The sequence below is a fragment of the Leucoraja erinacea genome, chromosome 11 (genome assembly GCF_028641065.1).
Source record: "Leucoraja erinacea ecotype New England chromosome 11, Leri_hhj_1, whole genome shotgun sequence".
In the NCBI taxonomy this organism is placed as follows: domain Eukaryota; kingdom Metazoa; phylum Chordata; class Chondrichthyes; order Rajiformes; family Rajidae; genus Leucoraja; species Leucoraja erinaceus.
Window position 1 is genome coordinate 34,583,920 of NC_073387.1, and position 17,650 is coordinate 34,601,569.

The 17,650-nt window shown below is 40.4% G+C and overlaps 1 protein-coding gene across 2 annotated transcripts in view; it reads left to right on the top strand.

The window, feature by feature from the left end:
- sh3pxd2b (SH3 and PX domains 2B) overlaps positions 1 to 17,650 on the top strand; it is a 224,228-nt gene that overhangs the window by 141,568 nt on the left and 65,010 nt on the right. For both annotated transcript variants that reach the window (XM_055643008.1, XM_055643009.1), the window contains exon 6: positions 16,336 to 16,361. In XM_055643008.1, coding sequence (XP_055498983.1) covers positions 16,336 to 16,361 — 26 coding nt within the window. The remainder of the gene's footprint in view (positions 1 to 16,335; positions 16,362 to 17,650) is intronic.

Genomic DNA, 17,650 nt, shown 5'->3' on the forward strand with positions numbered 1-17,650 from the left:
AAATCTCTCCCTGCACTGGAGACCCGACCTTTTCTCGTCGGGTTTCCGTTCCAATGTGTGCACCGTTGTCGTTGGGGCTGCAACGAGGAGCGGCCTCCAACAGGAAGAAGCCGGGGACTCTGGTGCTACGACTCACCGTCGCGGGGCTGGCCGAGTCCGGAGCGGGTGGAGCGGTGGAGGAGCGCTGCTGCTGCTGCTACCGGAGAGTCGGAGGCTCCAACGGCAGGTCTGTGGACGGCGGCACCGGGAGCCCGCGGCTCCCTGGAGGGAGACCGCTTTTCAGGGCTCTCGCAACGGCGACTTCCACCGCCCGAGTTGCGGGGTTGAAGAGCTCCTGGAGCGGGGCCTAACATCACTGCCCCGCGCGGCTTGGAATGGCCGCGGGACTCTGCGAGCGCACGCCGGGGGCTCTAACAGCAAGACCCGGTGTGCGACCTCGCACCACCCGGCGTGGCTTTAATGGCCGTGGGACAATCGCCATCGCCAGCCGGGGGCTTTGACTTTGACTCTGACATCGGGTGGGGAGAGTGCAGTGGAGAGATAAGTTTATTAGGCCTTCCATCACAGCGATGTGATGGATGTTTATGTAAATTATGTTGTGTCTTGGGTCTATGTGTTTGTAATGTATGGCTGCAGAAACGGCATTTCGTTTGGACCTCAAGGGGTCCAAATGACAATTAAATGTATCTTGTATCTTGTATCTTGTAAACAGTGTATTGAGTCTGAAAAAGGATCTCGACCCGAAACGTCACCCATTCCTTCCCTCCAGAGATGCTGCCTGTCCCACTGGGTTACTCCAGCATTTTGTGTCTATCTTCGGTTTAAACAAGCATCTGTAGTTCCTTCCTACACAGTGTATTGAATCATACTTCCTATACAAAGTATACTTTTGTGGACTCTGGTGAAAATGGTGGCCACTGTCCCCGTCCTGCATTCGCAAAACAATCTACAACCTCACCATTACCAGATAACCCAAGATCTAACCTGCTGAAATCCAATTGAGACCCAATTATTAAAATGAATAATTCTAACACGTCCAAGGCAAATTTAGGCCTAGGAATTGAGTTTTTCATGAAAATGAAACTCAGCAAGTAAATTTGCAATGTTTATTATTATTTATTATTATTAATAAATTCTCATGAAACATTTCTGAAGCAATCTCTTTTTTAACGTACAGTGGTTGGTAGATATGCCCGTTTACTGCATACAATCAATTTCTATATGATCTGGTAGTTATTAATTATATATTAGGCAATCATGAAGGCAAAATATTAATATCATTTTAATTAAAAAATTACATTTTCACTGATTCCTTGAAAAATTATATGATTTGATAATTTGGGTTCTCTGGGAAAAGCAGCAAAATATTAATTATGCAACAAAATATTAACATTGTACTTTAAAGAAATTATTTTTTGAATAACAATTTAAAATGTTTAATCAAATAAAAAATACATAAATGTAAATTGTGTAATTGTACATCATGTACAGAAGAAAAGCATATTAATAATCACACAAACCTAGTTGCAAAGTCCAAGATTTCAGTAATTAGATTTAGTCAGTTAGATTTTTGTAGTTTGTTGGCAACTCTGAATTATAGGTAGGTGATAGGAATACTTGAGCAATGTAATAAAAATGCATCTGTTTTTCTATGAAACAGCTGGACATGCTGAAACTCATGCATTGAAAGAAAATATTTAACTTTTTGCGCCTAATTTTTAAGTGTACAGTTTATCCCATCCTGTACTATCCATAGTTTAGCTGTTAAATCTCCCACAAGGCAAAAATAATCTAAGTTCATAAGTCATAGAAGCAGAAGTAGGCAATTTGGCCCATCACGTCTACTCCGCCATTGAATTATGGCTGATCTATCTCTCCCTCTCAACCCCATTCTCCTGCCTTCTCCCCATAACCCTTGACACCCGTACTAATATGTGAAAACCCTTCCTCGTGTTTGTGGCTGCCTCAGCAAAAATGCCAGGAAAGTTAATCTAGCATTGCAATATTTTTTTCTGGTTAAATCTCTTAATTTAGGTCATCTCCATTATCCCATTGAATGGAACAGGGCCACGTAATGCATTCATCTTTATCTATGTCTCTACTCCTCCCCTCTCCCCCTTCCCTGAGCCTAGACATCCAGCCAAGTCCATTGTTTGCATCCTTGTATCCCTCTTGTTATCAACTCTTCCCCAGCCAACAATGGGCCCTTATGGGCTCCATCCTTCCTGTGGTCATTTGTTGCCGGCCCTGATTTGTTCTGGCCTTTTCTCACCACCAGTTTTTCCACCCCCCTCTCCCCCCAATTGTACATTCTGCCTGAAGAAGGGTTCCGACCCGAAACGTCACCTATTCTTTTCTTCCCAGATGCTGCCCGACCGGCTAAGTTACTCCAGCATTTTGTGTCTATCTTCGTTATGAACCAGCATCTGCAATTCCTTCCTACACATTTTCTCTGCTTTGCCATTTGTGCTTCAGCTCAATCCTCAGACAATTAATCAGTGGTAGAGATGCATAAGACGACTTGACCTGGAAGCTAAAAAGGAATGTGCATTAAATAAGGCAGTTGAGGCTGAAAGTATAAAAGAGGGAAGTGATATTTCTGCTCCTGCTGCTGACTTATATTTTGTCAATCAGCACTTTGGTGTGGCTGGTTGCATGAAATTGGTACTGAAGTTATGTGCACAAGACAGGCAGAATCCATGCTGTCAGCTTATTTTAAAATCTGTTCTTGATAATCTAGTTTTACATAATTTTATACAGCTCTGATGTAAGCCTCGTGAATCTTCAACTCCACCAGGGATAAACAAATATTAACATGTCCACCATCCACATATGGGGTTGATTTGATGTGGAGTTCCAAAAGTTTTAGAAGACTTTGCTTAAATCTAATTCAGCCATAAGGGTGTTTTGTTTGTAAATCTGATGGATGGAAAAAAAAAAATAGGAGTTGAATTTTTTCGGCACAGTGGCATAGCGGTAGAGCTACTGCCTTGCAGCACCAGAGACCCGGGTTCGATCCTGATTGCGGGTGCTGTCTCTACGGAGTTTGTAGGCTTTCTCCGTAACCTGCGTTGGTTTTCTCCGAGATCTTAGGTTTCCTCCCACACTCCAAAGACATACAGGTTGGTAGGCTTGGTATAAATTGGCTCGGTATAAATGTCATATTGTCCCTTGGATAGTGTTAGTGTGTGGGGCTTGTTGGTCGGTGCGGACTCGGTGGGCTGAAGGGCCCGTTTCCATGCTGTATCTCTAATCTAAACTAAACTAAATTCATGACTAATTCCTAGAATTCTACTTTGTTTGCGCTGACAGTGATTTGCTACAGTTGGCAGCAAGATAATGTTTGATGAGTCTGACTTGACTAAGCTTGGGGAAAAAAAGAGAAAAAGCAATAATATAAAGCACGTCAGAGATTTAAAATAGACATGTTTTATAAGGAGTTTAAATTCTAGGAACTGGAATCACTGCCAATGAGTTTGAAAAACAAAACAAGTATTTTATTATGTTCTCTTTATGCTCAGCTTTTTTAAAGTGCACGATCAACATATTCTTCACCAAGCGAACACAAATGTTCTGAGGATTTACCACTCTATTTAACACTCATCAGTCAATTCATATAAAAGAGACCAGCTGCCAATGATACCAGCTGTTATAATAGTCATAGAGCACAGAAACAGGCTCTTCATTCTAACATCCTTGCAGACCAATATGTCTTCCTGAGTTAGCCCTATTTGGTGCATTTGGTCCACATATCTCTAAAACTTCCCTATCCGTGTACCAGTCCAAATGTTTTTTATATGTTTAATTGTACCTGTTTCTACTACCATTTCCTCTGGCAGGTTTGTTGCATATACCCACCCATCTTTGTGAGAAACTTGCCTCTCGGGTTCCATTAAACCTTTCTCCCTTACCCTGGAAAATAAAACTGTGATAATCCACCTTATCTATGCTCATCATTATTTTACAAAACTTCTTTGAGACTTCTTTCAGTCTCCTTCATTCCAGTGAAAACTGTTTCAGCCTACCCAGTCAAGCCTTGTAGTCCAAGCAATACCCTTGTGAATTATTTCCACATCTTCTCTAGCTTAATCACAACCTTCCTCTAGTATGGTAACCTGAACGGCACACAATATTACTTTACGGACTCACCAACATCTTGCACAGCTGTAACGTAATGCCTCAACACCTGTACTCAATGCTTCAACTGATGAAGGAAAATGTGCCAAACTCTTCCTTCACCACCTTGTCTGTCGGAGGCGATACTTTCAGGAACTATGCAATTTTGCTTCTATGTATTTTTGTTCTACAATACTCCCTGATGCCCTGCCATTCACTGTATCAGTCCTGCCCTAATTGACTTCTAAAAATGCATCACTTTGCACGTACAGTAATTTGCAAACTTACTATATTTTCATCCAAATCATTAATACAATATGACACACAATAATGGACCCAGCACTGACCCCCTACTTTTAGTTTAGTTTAGAGATACAGTGTGGGGACAGGCCATTTGCTACACCAAATCTGCGGCGACCAGCAATCACCCATGCACTCGTTCTATCCTACACATGAGGGACAATTTACATAAGCCAATTAACCTACAAACCTGCATGTCTTTTTAACGTGGGAGGAAACGGGAGCACGCAAAGAATACCCACACGGTCACAGAGAGAAAGTACAGACTCCTTACAGACAGCACCTGTGGTTAGGATCAAACCCAGGCCTCTGGTGCTGTAAGGCAGTAACTCTACCACTTCAGAAGGTATTTAAAGGTCAACCACAAACAGAAGGCCCAGAGTCACATATCAGCCAGACTGGGTAAGGATGGCAGATTTCCTCCCCTGAAATATAATAATGAACCAGATGGTGTTCTGTGATCACCTGGCATTTTTCACGGTCATCATTATTAAGATCTTTTGGTGTTTTTGTCACCAGCTTGGCCTCATCATCAGCTGTTTATGTGTGCATTTAATGCTGGTACTTCAGGTGTAGAGATCTTGGAGCCATAGAGATAATGGCTGCAGTTTAGCTGCAGTTTTCTGTAACAAATTTTAGATATTGATTCAAGGATATTATATTTCCTTGGAGCCTTGCTTTAAAAAAAAAACAGACCCTATTTTCTTTATTATTGTGCAGTCATAATTTACAATAGTCCTTGTTTACCCTTCAGTGCAATTGGATTGGATTTCAGTGTGATTGGGACATTTCTGAAGAATTGCCAAATTTAAAAGACAATCTTAAGGATTGAAAAGCTACCTGTGGTAAATCTGTCATTTCCAGCATTGTATCTCATCAATTAGATTAGACGATTGCATCTGAACTGAACTGTCAGAAAGCCAAGCTGCCTCAGAGAGAATAAGAATTATTTTGCAAGGATAAACTGACATGAGGACATCTTCTGCATCAAAAAGGCCTGTCATGGTAAATGGAATCCATATTTGAGGTCAATTGTATATAGTCAATTTTTTTCACTTCATTGACCTTGTACTGACCAAGACTTTAGAGATACAGCACTGAAACAATTACATAAGCCCACCGAGTCCGCACCGACCAGCTATCACCCTGCAAACTATTACTACCCTACACACTAGGAACAATTTTACTGAAGCCAAATAACCTCCAAGCCTTCAGTGTGTGGGGGGGAAACTGGAGTACCCAGATGAATTCCGCACAGTCACAGGGAGAACTTATAAACTTCATCCAGACAGCACCCGTAGTCAGGATCGAACTCGGGTCTCTGGTGCTGTAAGGCAGCAGCTCTACCGCTGCGCCACTGTGCCGCCCCAAAGAGTTGATTGAATATGCAGCTTCCTACCTGTCCTAACATGCAGTGTATCTGTCTATGGGCTACTAGTTTCTTGATCCTTTTGTACATGGTTTTTATTGATCTGGCACGATTTTGTCTTCCAATGGATAGTTGCATTAATGGTTGGCCTAGCTGTGGAAATGTGAAGGCACCTCACCCGCTTTTCAGTTGCTAATATGTGCATCTTAATTCCCAGTTTGGCAGGTGGCAAATGTATGCTTGTTGTAGCTCTGGAGTATTGGTGCTACATTTTGCACACATAGAACAAAAAAAAAAACCTCATCACTTTTGTTGCCGATTTCCACCCAGCTCTCAATAGTCCATTTTTGACACTTTCTTTTCTAGATCTTTGCCTCCATCTCAAAAGATAGGGCAACCACCAACATATTTTACAGGCTCTTAGTCTCCCACAGCTACCTTGAATATATACGCTCTCACCCTACCTTCTGAAGGAAGCCACTGTATTCCCTTCTTCCAGTTTTTCATCATCTCCATTGGAGGCCTTCAACTCCAACATTTTTTAAATGTCAATTTTCCTGAAACATGGCATCTCCTTTGCCATACATGATGGTTCACATTTCCTCTACTTCCATCACATCTATTCCTACCCCGTCTCCCTGAGACAGAACAAAGAGTTCATGTGGTACTCGCCCTCCACCTCACATTATCTAGAGTGTTGGAGTAACTCAATAGGACAGGCAGCATCTCTGGTTTGAAGGAATGGGTTTCATTTCAGATCTAGACCCTTCTTAAGACCTCACCTACACACTGATTCAGCGCAGTGCAACATGATCCCACCAGCTATCGCATCTTTCACTCTTTTCTCCTTCGGCATTTCACAGCTTGTGGTCTGCAGTTATAACCACACCTACCACTCCCTCTCCCAGAGCACCTTCCCATGTAACTAGAGATACAACACCTGTCGATTTACAGATTTCCTGCCCACATTTAGTTATGAAAACAGTGATTCCAGGTGAAGCAGTAATTCGCGAGGTAATTGAAATTTAAAAAAAAACTATAGATGGTGGAAAACATAAGCAGAAAATGCTGGAAATACTGAGCAGGTCCGAAGATCCAGTCTGCCGTATTGCCAACATTTGAAGCAGAGATTTCCTTGCACCACTTCCAATCTAGTCTGCTGCATTCAGCGTTCACAATGTGACCATATCTTCACTGGAGAAATGAAATGGCGATTGGGCAATCACTTTCAAAGCACTTACGCATAATCACTGAGGGTTAGTGAGCATGTCATCTTGATTCTTAATCCCACTCCCACAGCAACGTGCATGCCTGCGCCCATTTCCCCAACCTCCCTCCCCCACACCGTCCCCCACCCACCATAGTGAGGCTTAATGTAAACTAGAAGAATAACATTGTTATGTCTCTCCAGGCGCTTTGCAACCATCTGGATTAAACATTGAATTTTTCAACTGAAGATAAATCATTTTCCCATAATTTTTCATGATCTTGTGCCAATATCCCCTTTTTTTTATCATTGCTTTAATGCCTAACAGTCAGTAATCATACTTTTTTTATAATTTCAATTATCTTACCCTTCTCCATAGAGTAATAAATAAATTAGGTTTATTAGGTTGTGTATGTGTGGGTGGGGTGGGAGAAACATGGTTTTTGTCTCTTCCATCGGGGGGGTGCGACTTTTTCGTGCTGTGTCCCCCGTCTCCGACTGCGCTGAGGCCTAATGGCGGAGCTGGCAGCCTCGGGGCTGTGGTGGCGTTCCGGCGGCGGCCCGACTTGGAGCTGTGGCGGCGTTCTGGCGGTTGCAACCCGACTTCGGAAGCTCGGCCGCAGGCCCAGTGGACGACATCGTGGGAGCTCGCAGGTCACAGATCGGTGACCTGTTTTTCCGGAGCTCCCGCAACAGCAACTTCGTCCGCTGGACTGGAGGGCGGCAGCTTCGACAGCTTTGACCAACCCGGGCCGCGGAGATTGAACCGGCCCATTCGCGGAGCTCGGACAAAGACTTTTAAGATTTTTGCCTTCCACCACAGTGAGGAAGTGCCTGGTGAACTCGCTGTGTTTAAATTTGTGTTTATTATGTGTTTTTGTTATTTTTATTATATGTATGACTGCAAGGCAACGAAATTTCATTCAGACCAAAAGGTATGAATGACAATAAAGGACACTTTGACTTTGACTTTAACCTAGGATTAGCAATGTTACAAATTTTGAGATTTAAAAAGTCAAGTCTGCAATTTATCCCATCAGATAGAGCATAAAAAGTTTAATTTGACACCTAATTCACTTTCATATCTTCAGTATTAAAAAAGTTATGGTCATTTTCATACTCGGAAATTAGCATCTTCTTCCCTATTATTTTTCCATTGACTTAACACAAAAGCTGTGATCGAGGACAGTCAAAAGCCCATAACTCTCTTAAAAATTAAGAGAATTGAAAGAATTTTTCAGTTATTATAGATTGATGCATTCTGAAACAAATATGAAACAATCTTACTTGGATGACCTGAAATTAAAGCATATCATTAGTTAGTTACTAATTAATTGTAGCTAATTACAAAATTCAATTACTAGTTCTAAACATCTATCCATTTCTTAAGAAAAGATTAACATTTTTAAAAAGCCTAAGTGTCCAAATAACATTCACAATATAACATGATTTTTAAATCTCATTGTTATGCATTTATAGGCCAAATGGAAGGAATTTAATGTTTAATTCCCGTAAATTAGTGGGCTTTTAAATCATCTTGCGAGTGGGTTTTTGTGGAACGCGATTGATTGGAACGTTGCATTTGCGGTGATTTTGAACACCATATTGGCAGGAAAAACACTGCCGGTTTGTTTGGGGCAAATTCACATTTTCGCCAATGAAATTTGGATTGAAGTCATCCTAAGAAGCAAGTTTATATGTAAAATATACGACTTGCCTTATGTTTTGTCACCCAAGTGAGATCCGACCCGTTGTCGGCGTTGACGGCGTTAGAAGTAGCTTTTTTATTTTACTCCAGCGATTAAATTATCCCGCGATTTAAAAAAAAACTTCAGAGAATGGAAGTTGGATCGAAGTTTAGCAGGTAGCAGGCCGAGAAAATATATCTCAGACAGGCAGGAGAAAACAGCATTTTAATCCCGACCCCCGCCCCCTCAAAGGCGCCAAAGTCGCGCATAAGGCCAGGGGCAGAACTGCAGCGCCGCTGAAGGTAAATATTGTAACATACCTACTAGGATTGTAATTATTTATCTGAAGCAGGCTGACGACGATCATTTGGTTTATCTCTGCTCATCTCCAATTTATAGGCTTTCATAGACTGCATCCATGACCTCACATAGACCTCCCTGCCACCGGACAGGAGACTTGTTGTCGCCGCAACAGGATCTCCTGTTTTTCAACAGTCCACCCGAGTTGCCCTCTGATCCTTTGAGGGCAACTTTCCTACACCTCAAGTCATTTTAACATCCATCAATTAATCAATCAATCATTAATGTCTGTGGCTTGAATTATCCTTTTTTAGTGTTCCTGCATTTTACTCCTTTGTTATACTTGATCGAGCATACCTTATTAACCTAGGATTAGCAACGTTACAACATTTTGAGAAACCTGCAGTTTAAATTCCATTTGGAATATTCAGGAGGACCAAGAAACCATCCATTCAGTAGCAACTTTACCGTGTGGCTGGGAAAGTGAGAATGTTACTTGTATTGTTGTTTGTCCCTTTGAAAGTCAGATGCAGACAATGGCACATTCGATGCGAAGTGCCTGCAATGCATCAAGTGGGAATACTGAAAACTAAATGTCAATGTTACAGAAAGAAACTTGACAACACTTGTGCACATCATGAAATTGTTGCTATCTTTGTGACTTTCACAAGTAGCGTCAGGGTGACCTTGCTTTTTTCATCCATTAGGCAAAAGTACAAGAACTTGCATCCTGTTGAGTTGAAAGGTATTTACATTTGATGCAACTAAAAAATAAAATGTATCTTTGTGGAGAGGCTTTATCTTTTTTGCAAGTGGGCTGCTTTGAGGGCAAACAGGCAGTAAAGCCTAATGTTGAAAGAGAAGGCAATAATATTAAATGTCCAGTATATTCTCATTAGCACTCAAAAACAAGTTGTATTGATGGAAAATGTAGATCTAATCACAGTTATTATTCTCTATGTTTACCTAAGAGAAAATAAAGTAGCTTAATCAATCTTATGAAGAGTTATTATTTGCGTAATCTATCACTGGAGAGCTTAAATAAAATAGATACTCATAAATGCTCATAAATCATTGTGTGTTATGTCCCGATCAAAAGGAAACACTTTTGGAACAGCCCTGGAATATGCAATTGCATTAGTAGATATTGGGTAGAATGTATCAATCCTCATAAAAATAAGATGTGATTCCAGCATACTGACAATTCTGTGCATGAATAGTATTTTTCCAAAGACACGCTGATATTAGGCATTTGTTCAGTTGGACCCCCGCCAGCCAACAGTTCAGCAACCAATAAAGAATTCACAAAGATGAAAATTCACGTAAAGCGTTTTTAAATTCCCTTTTCACCCTACGTTGAATTTGGAACTTGACTAGAGGAAAAAATGAACTGCATTGATGACTATTTAGAATCTAAAAGCTGTAAAACCTCGTTATAACTTATCAGGCTTCTTCGTGCTAATCGTTAGAGGCAATCTGTTGCCGTTTTTTTCAGGAGGTAACAAGCAGGGTAGACAACCCAGAGTTGGTAGATGTTGTTTACTTGGATTTCTGGAGGCCTTTGGTAAGGTGCTACATAAGATAGAAGCCCATGGTATTGGAGGCAAGGTAATAGCATGCATAGGAGATTGGCTGATTGGCAAAAGGCAATGATTGGGAATAAAGGGGGCCTTTTCTTGTTGGCTGCCAGTGACTAGTGGTGTTCCACCAGGGTCGGTGTTTGGTTCACTACTTTTCACATTGTATGTCAATGATCTGAATGATGGAATTGACGGGTTTGTGGCCAAGTTTGCAGATGATACGAAGATAGGTGAAGTGACAGGTAGTGTTGAGAGAAACAGGGAGGCTACATAAGGATTTGGACAGATAGGGAGGATGGGCAAAGAGGTGGCAAATAGAATAGAGCATGGCAAAGTGTATGGTCATGCACTTTGGCAGAAGGAATAAAGGTGCAGACTATTTTCTAAATGGGGAGAGGATTCAGAAATCGGAGAGCCAAATGGGCCTTGGGAGTGCATTCATTTCATGGGGACAAGAATATAAAAACAAGGCTGATTACTCTTAACAGCACCCAACCACTCCATGATCTCTACCATCAAGAATGATAAGGGTAGTAAATACGCAGGAACACCACCATTTTTAGGTTCCCTCAGAAAATGGGATGCCATCTTGTTTGAACTCCCTACACAGCAACATTGCATCTTCACACAAACGATTGCAGCAGTTCAAGGCAGCTCAATATCACATACACAAGGACACACAGGGACAGGCAATAAATACTGGCCTTACTAGCTATGCCAAAATCCTGCAAAGTGAATGATAAATGTGGTGCTTGGATTTTACAAGAAGTAATCTGTTGGAAAACATTACTGTTCATGTACTATCGTTATTGTAAAACTTGATAAATTTAGAATACATTATGAATATTGTAAATTGAAAATGATTTAAATTTTGTTGTGTACCTAACACAGCTGCTTTTTGGTCTTGTTCACTGATAAATTGTTCCCTATCTTCAAATTCCTGGTTTGAGTTATGTCCTCTAGATAATGTGGTCACACATTGTAACTCTACTTCCTGTGTCTCAACACTATGTCTCCACTGCTGCCCTAAATCTGTTTTCATGTTGATCCTAATTGTCTAGTACTTTCAAATTCCCCTGCTTTATCTTGTCTATGACATTTTGCCTGCACTTCTCGTGAATTCAATTGGTATTTAAATAAATGGTTTTCATTTCCTTAATAAATAAGAGTCTCCAGTGCTGCTTTGAAAACTAAAATGCCTTGTTTAAAAAAAAAATGTTAAGCAACTTGCTTCTACCACCTTTGATTACAGGTGGTCTTCATTTTAGTACTGAACTTTAAGCTAATCGAACTCAAAGGAACGCAAACAGACTAAAAAAAGGGTCCCTGTCGAAATGTAATCTAACCATGTTCTCCAGGGATGCTGCCTGACCTGCTGAGTTACTCCAGCACTTTGTGTCCTTTCGTGTGTACCAACATCTGTAGTTGAGCCAACAGGAACGTAACATCGTGTCAGCTTCTGCGCCACATCTCTGGGGACCCAGGGATCAATCCTGATCTCCAGTGCACCTGGTTCCACAGGGTCTCTGGTTTCCTCTCACATACATGGTGGGCAATTAATTGGATACTGATAAATGTCTCTAAGTGTAGTCAAGTGTCAAAATACACAGAGGAGTTGGTAGGCATGTCAAGAGTGTTTTATTATCATATGTCCCAGATAGAACAATGAAATTCTTACTTGCTGCAGCACAACAAAATATGTAAACATAGTACACTGTAAACAATATAATAAATGAGAGAGAAAAAAATGTTCAGTGTGTATATATACACATACTAACAAATACACCATCATCATCATTGCAAACATCAACGGGCACGGTGCCTTACAATGCTATGTACGACAGAGATCGCAACTTCTACTGAAGTCTAGATGGCTGTTGGCTCGCTAGGAGCTCATCCGCCCTTTGACAGGTCTTGTTTTTGGTCCTGCTGGGGGTCCACAGCCCCCTCCTCACCAGCCAGATGGGTCATTTGGCCTCCTTCTGTGTCGTAACAAGTAAGCCAACAAAGTACCCTCACAGAACACAACTCCACACAAATAGCAAAACTGTAACCAATAGAATCCGAAGACTTCACCATTTCTATGCTCGTTTGCGAGGACAACACAAAATCAGTTGTTCATCCATTTCCAGTTAATGATGAGAGGTTTCCGTTTGAATATCTTGCTGATATTTACCAAAAGGCAATTTTAAATATCCAGAAATTGGTATGATATGTTCCCCAGTAAATAGCTGTTGGGTGCCTGCTGGGATTAGAGTGCCAATTAGAAATGCACTAATCACTAACAAGCTCTTTATGATTGTTTTCTCTATATTATAAAAATCTATTTTTTATCAGGCATAATATAGTTTCCTGGAACAGACAACATAGCATTGATGAAGCCAGACCCGGTGCAGTAGATTTAATATAAAAATGAAAAGATCCAAATAAAATAAATCTACAGTTCTGATTTCCAGAAATGTAATAAATTTTGAATTAACATTTTAAAAATCCAATTCATTTAAAAATTCTTGTGTTATGAAGGGTGTGCACAACTTCTCTAGATTAGCTCCTCTGACTTTAGTAGAACTGGTTTGAATTTGTCGAACTGGTTCTAGTGGATTGCGGTGTTCCCAGCCATAAGGCAGAGGATGTGTTGGACAATGAGCTAAATTTTGGGCAGAGATTTTGTTACGATTTGGATTTACAGTAGATGAGCAGCGCTTTCAAGTGGAAGGAAAATCCACGAATCCTGGCTACAACCTTTATAATAATAGAAAATACTGTGACAGCGAAATAAACTGCTGATTATCTTTTTTCGAATGTTCAGATGCTGGTTCTTGGGGCCAAGGAATTTATTAGCTTTCAGTCCCATTGCTTTCTTCAGAATTTTTCTTGAAAGTGAAGCCGGAGGTAGATATGGTGGTCAAAAAGGCTTTTTGACACATTGGCCTTCATCAGTCAGAGTATTGGACATTGGGAGGTCATGTTGCAGTTATATAAGGCGTTGGTGAGGCTGCATTTAGAGTATTGTGTTCAGTTCTGTGCACCATGACATAGGAAAGATGTTGTCAAGCTAGAAAGGGTGCAGAAATAATTTACCAGGATGTTGCCAGGACTTGAGGGCCTGCCCGATAGTGAGAAATTGAGCAGGCTAGAGTGCAGGAGCAATAGGGGTGATCTTATAAAGGTGTACAAAATCATGATAGGAATAGAATGCGTAAAAGCAACGGCTCTTGCCCAGAATTGGGAAATTGAGAACCAGGGGACATAGGTTTAAAGTGAGGGGGGAGGGGGGGGAGGGGGGGGGGGGGGGGATATTTATTAGGAACCTGAGGGGTAATTGTTTCACATAAAAGGTGGTGGGTATATAGTACGAGCTGCCGGGGGGGGGGGGGGGGACTAGTTGAGGCAGATACCATTGTGACGTTTAAGAAATATTTGGACAGGTACATGGATAAGATAGTTGTAGAAGGATATGGGCCAAATGCAGGCAGGCGGGACATGTAGATGGGACATGTTGGTCGATGTGGGCAAGTTGGGCAGAAGTGCCTGTTTCCATGCTGTATGACTCTATGACTGATTCTAATTATTTTTTTTATCTAAAGTACTTTCTTTCATGACCTCATTCACTATGTTCAAGGGTTTTTCTATGTCTTCCATGAAGACAGAAACAAAATATTTGTTTAGTTTTATTGCATTTCCTTATTTCTCAATGTCATTTGACATCTAGTTTCAGTCTATAAGGAACCCGTATTAACAGTCGTGGTCTTTACCTATATGCACATCTATCTTCACACTGAATGGAGAGGAGGTGAATAAGTATGTCGGAGGGTGAAAGTGCACACCATCTTTATGGTCTTTTTTCCCCATATTTCATAATAGATTACTCTTGTTTTCTATTCTTTCGCTCATGAACCTTCTCTGTTGAAAACTGCTTTTTGCTTTTGGCAATGTTCTATGAGTCTCTTCCTTTGACCGAATACTGTTTTTGACCTCTAGATAGCTATGGTTGGATAATTTCTCCAGTTGGTCAATTTTTTTTTTTCACTTTAAAGGGATATGTAAGAGCAGGCAACGGTTACTTGGCTTCTCAACTCTGCCCTGCTATTCAATTAAATCATGGCTGATCTGATTGGAAACTTATCTCAGCATTCCCTTCCAACTGCGGTAGAATTTAGAGGTTAGTTTAGAGATCCAACATGGAAACAGGCCCTTTGGCCCACTGAATCCACACTGACCATGAATCACCCATATATAAGTCCTTTGTCCTACACACTAGGGGGAATTTACAGAATCCAATTAACCTACATACCTGCACATCTTTGGAATTTGGGAGGAAACTCTCTCTGAATGTTCCATGCTTTCAGATAAAGATCCTTCAATTGTCTTATCTTTGTTTCTGCTTTGACTCAAATTGTCAACATGTGTGTGTGTATGCTGTTCTCTTCCTGACAGATTCTAGTTATCAGTACCCATTTTGTAATGTTGCATTGTGACCACATCATTTCTCATCATCATCTTCCTAAAATATGCCTCAGCAGAATCGGCCCACAACCACATCGCTGAAAACTTGTCCATAGCTCTGATTACGTGATTCACTAAGAGATCGAGCTGTGTCCAGTTCACGTGGCGTACATCCTAACATAATAACTTCTTTCCCTAGCACTGATAATTATGCTGCATGAGTTGAAATCCTTTTTTCTCAAGCCAATGTTTGAACCACCAACTCTCAGATCTGATGGAACTTGTGTCATTTGCATGTGGGTAAACCAGTAATCTGGAGATTAGTGTATATGCTAGTTATACTCCTTAAACTGAACCACCTCCTTAGTCCTTTCAATCTTTGGTTCCCACCATATCTTTTATCTCGCACTCCATTCCTCTCCACCCTTGAAGAGTAAACCCTGCTACAGGGTCTTTTGGACGTCCGAGTGAGAGCAGAGAAAAGTATTTATTTTTCTGTCTACAAAGACACAAAATGCTGCCTGTTCTGCTGGGTTACTCCAGCATTTTGTGTCTATCTTCGGTTTAAACCAGCATCTGCAGTTCTTTCCAACATATTTCTTTGTCTCTGCTGTTTCCCACCATTATTGCATTCCACTCCCCCATGGACCATTGTCGCGCAATGCTCTGGTTAATTAACTAATTCTTCCTGCAGTCCTTGTTCTTGTTGACTTGTACTGCCAGAATGTCTTACCTGACTGAACAGCTCCTCAGTACCGAACACAACAATCACTGCAGACGTATCACTTCAGAGGGATTGTTGTTGGTCCCATTGATCTCCATCAGCTACACCATTGCATCTACTGCACAGAGACTTCTATTTGGCAGTCAATACTTAATAGATTTTGGGCTTGCACATTGTGAGTGAGAAGTATTTCTTCACCTTATCGCCTTCACTCAATTTCTGTCAGACCAATAATTTTTTGAGTGTTGTACTCCCAGCTCAATTTCACAGCTCTGATCAGTAATCATCAAAATAACGATGTTTAATCTATCCACGTGTCAATTGCTGCATGTTAAATAGAGATTGAATGCAGGTTGGCAGACAACCAGTTTCTTTAGTCCTGGCAAGGGAACAGGAATTCTTTCCACTGCATTTATGGTACTTTACAAAGATTGAAAATTGCTGTCAATATAATATTGGTGATTGGACCATTCCCATATATTGTTTATTGAATTTTAAAACTAAATCTTGATTATAAATGCTAAGGTTTGATGTCTTGTAACTTTTACTGACATAATAGCCAACTATTTCATTCACTCATTACAACTTATTTCTTATTATTTCAGGGAACCAGTTGCAAAGAAGAAATCTGGTAAGAAGCATTTGATTAAATTCACCATGTGCAAAGCATTTGTTACCAAGATGCTTTATTTGTTGATGCATTTTAAATTTATTCCAAAAATTATAGTTTACCGAGTTATTGCGAATAGGTAAAGTTGGTTTTAATCTTTGATTAATTTACCTGCACATGAAGATTTTTCTATATTGACTATATCCCACGTGTAGCATAAATATAATATGCTGATGAGAAATTTTGATGACCAGTCTAAAGAACCACTCATGGGCTTCTTACCCCATTGTAAGTGGCAACAAGATCCCTTTCCAACCGTGTTAAACTTTAGAGTTGAAAGAAAATCTTTTAGAAACTGTAACATTTAGCAAGTGAACAAAAATCAGTAGAACTATTTTTTAATGACTGCGGCTATGGACCATAATGGGACAAAGCACCAAATTACCAATAGGCCGGAGAAGAATCGTTAACTCAAATGACTTTTGGAAATGAATCAAAGCTTTGGCTATTAATCAGGAAACACTATTTCAAAGGTTATATGATACTGCTCCAGACATTCTGAACAGAATTTACTGGGACTTCCTAAGCAAAACGAAAGTTCCAATGACACATTTTAAATTAAAAACTGAGCATGAGCCAACAAGAAGGAATCTTAGCCATGACACAGAACCTTCAGAAGAGAGTGGGAAAGGTGTTTTTTGATTTAAGGTACAAATCAAAATACACCACTTGTTCACAAGCAAATCTATTTTCAGATTCATTGCTGATGCAAATTTCACTTCAGACATTGCTATGGGGCTGATAATTTAATACGTACAAATTTAATTTTAGGAATCATGATCTTATCATCTGTGGATGAGTCATTTCTGCAAATTGATGGCTGCATATGACAAAGTACAATTATAACATTTTTGGAATAACCTAACAGATTACCACAACATTTATATTCAAGATGGGCATCCCTAATTGATTACTTAAACCACACATAGGATTCGGTGAAAATGACCTCGTCAGTTCAGCGTGTGCAATCGAATGCTCGAATGATTCACGTAAAACAGCTAGAAAATACAAGTATGTGCTTTATGTTCACATCATGTCTCATCTGGGGTTTCAATGATTCATTATTGGATCACAGGTAGAATACTACATACAGCCTTGGTCACTATATTACAGGAAGGATGTGATGGCAATAAAGAGAAAACAGAAACGATTTAAGAGGATGGTATTGAATGTGTAGAATATAAAACATTAAAGATTGAGGTGGGATTATATTCTTGGGACCAAGGAAGTTGAAAGATTTAATTGTTATA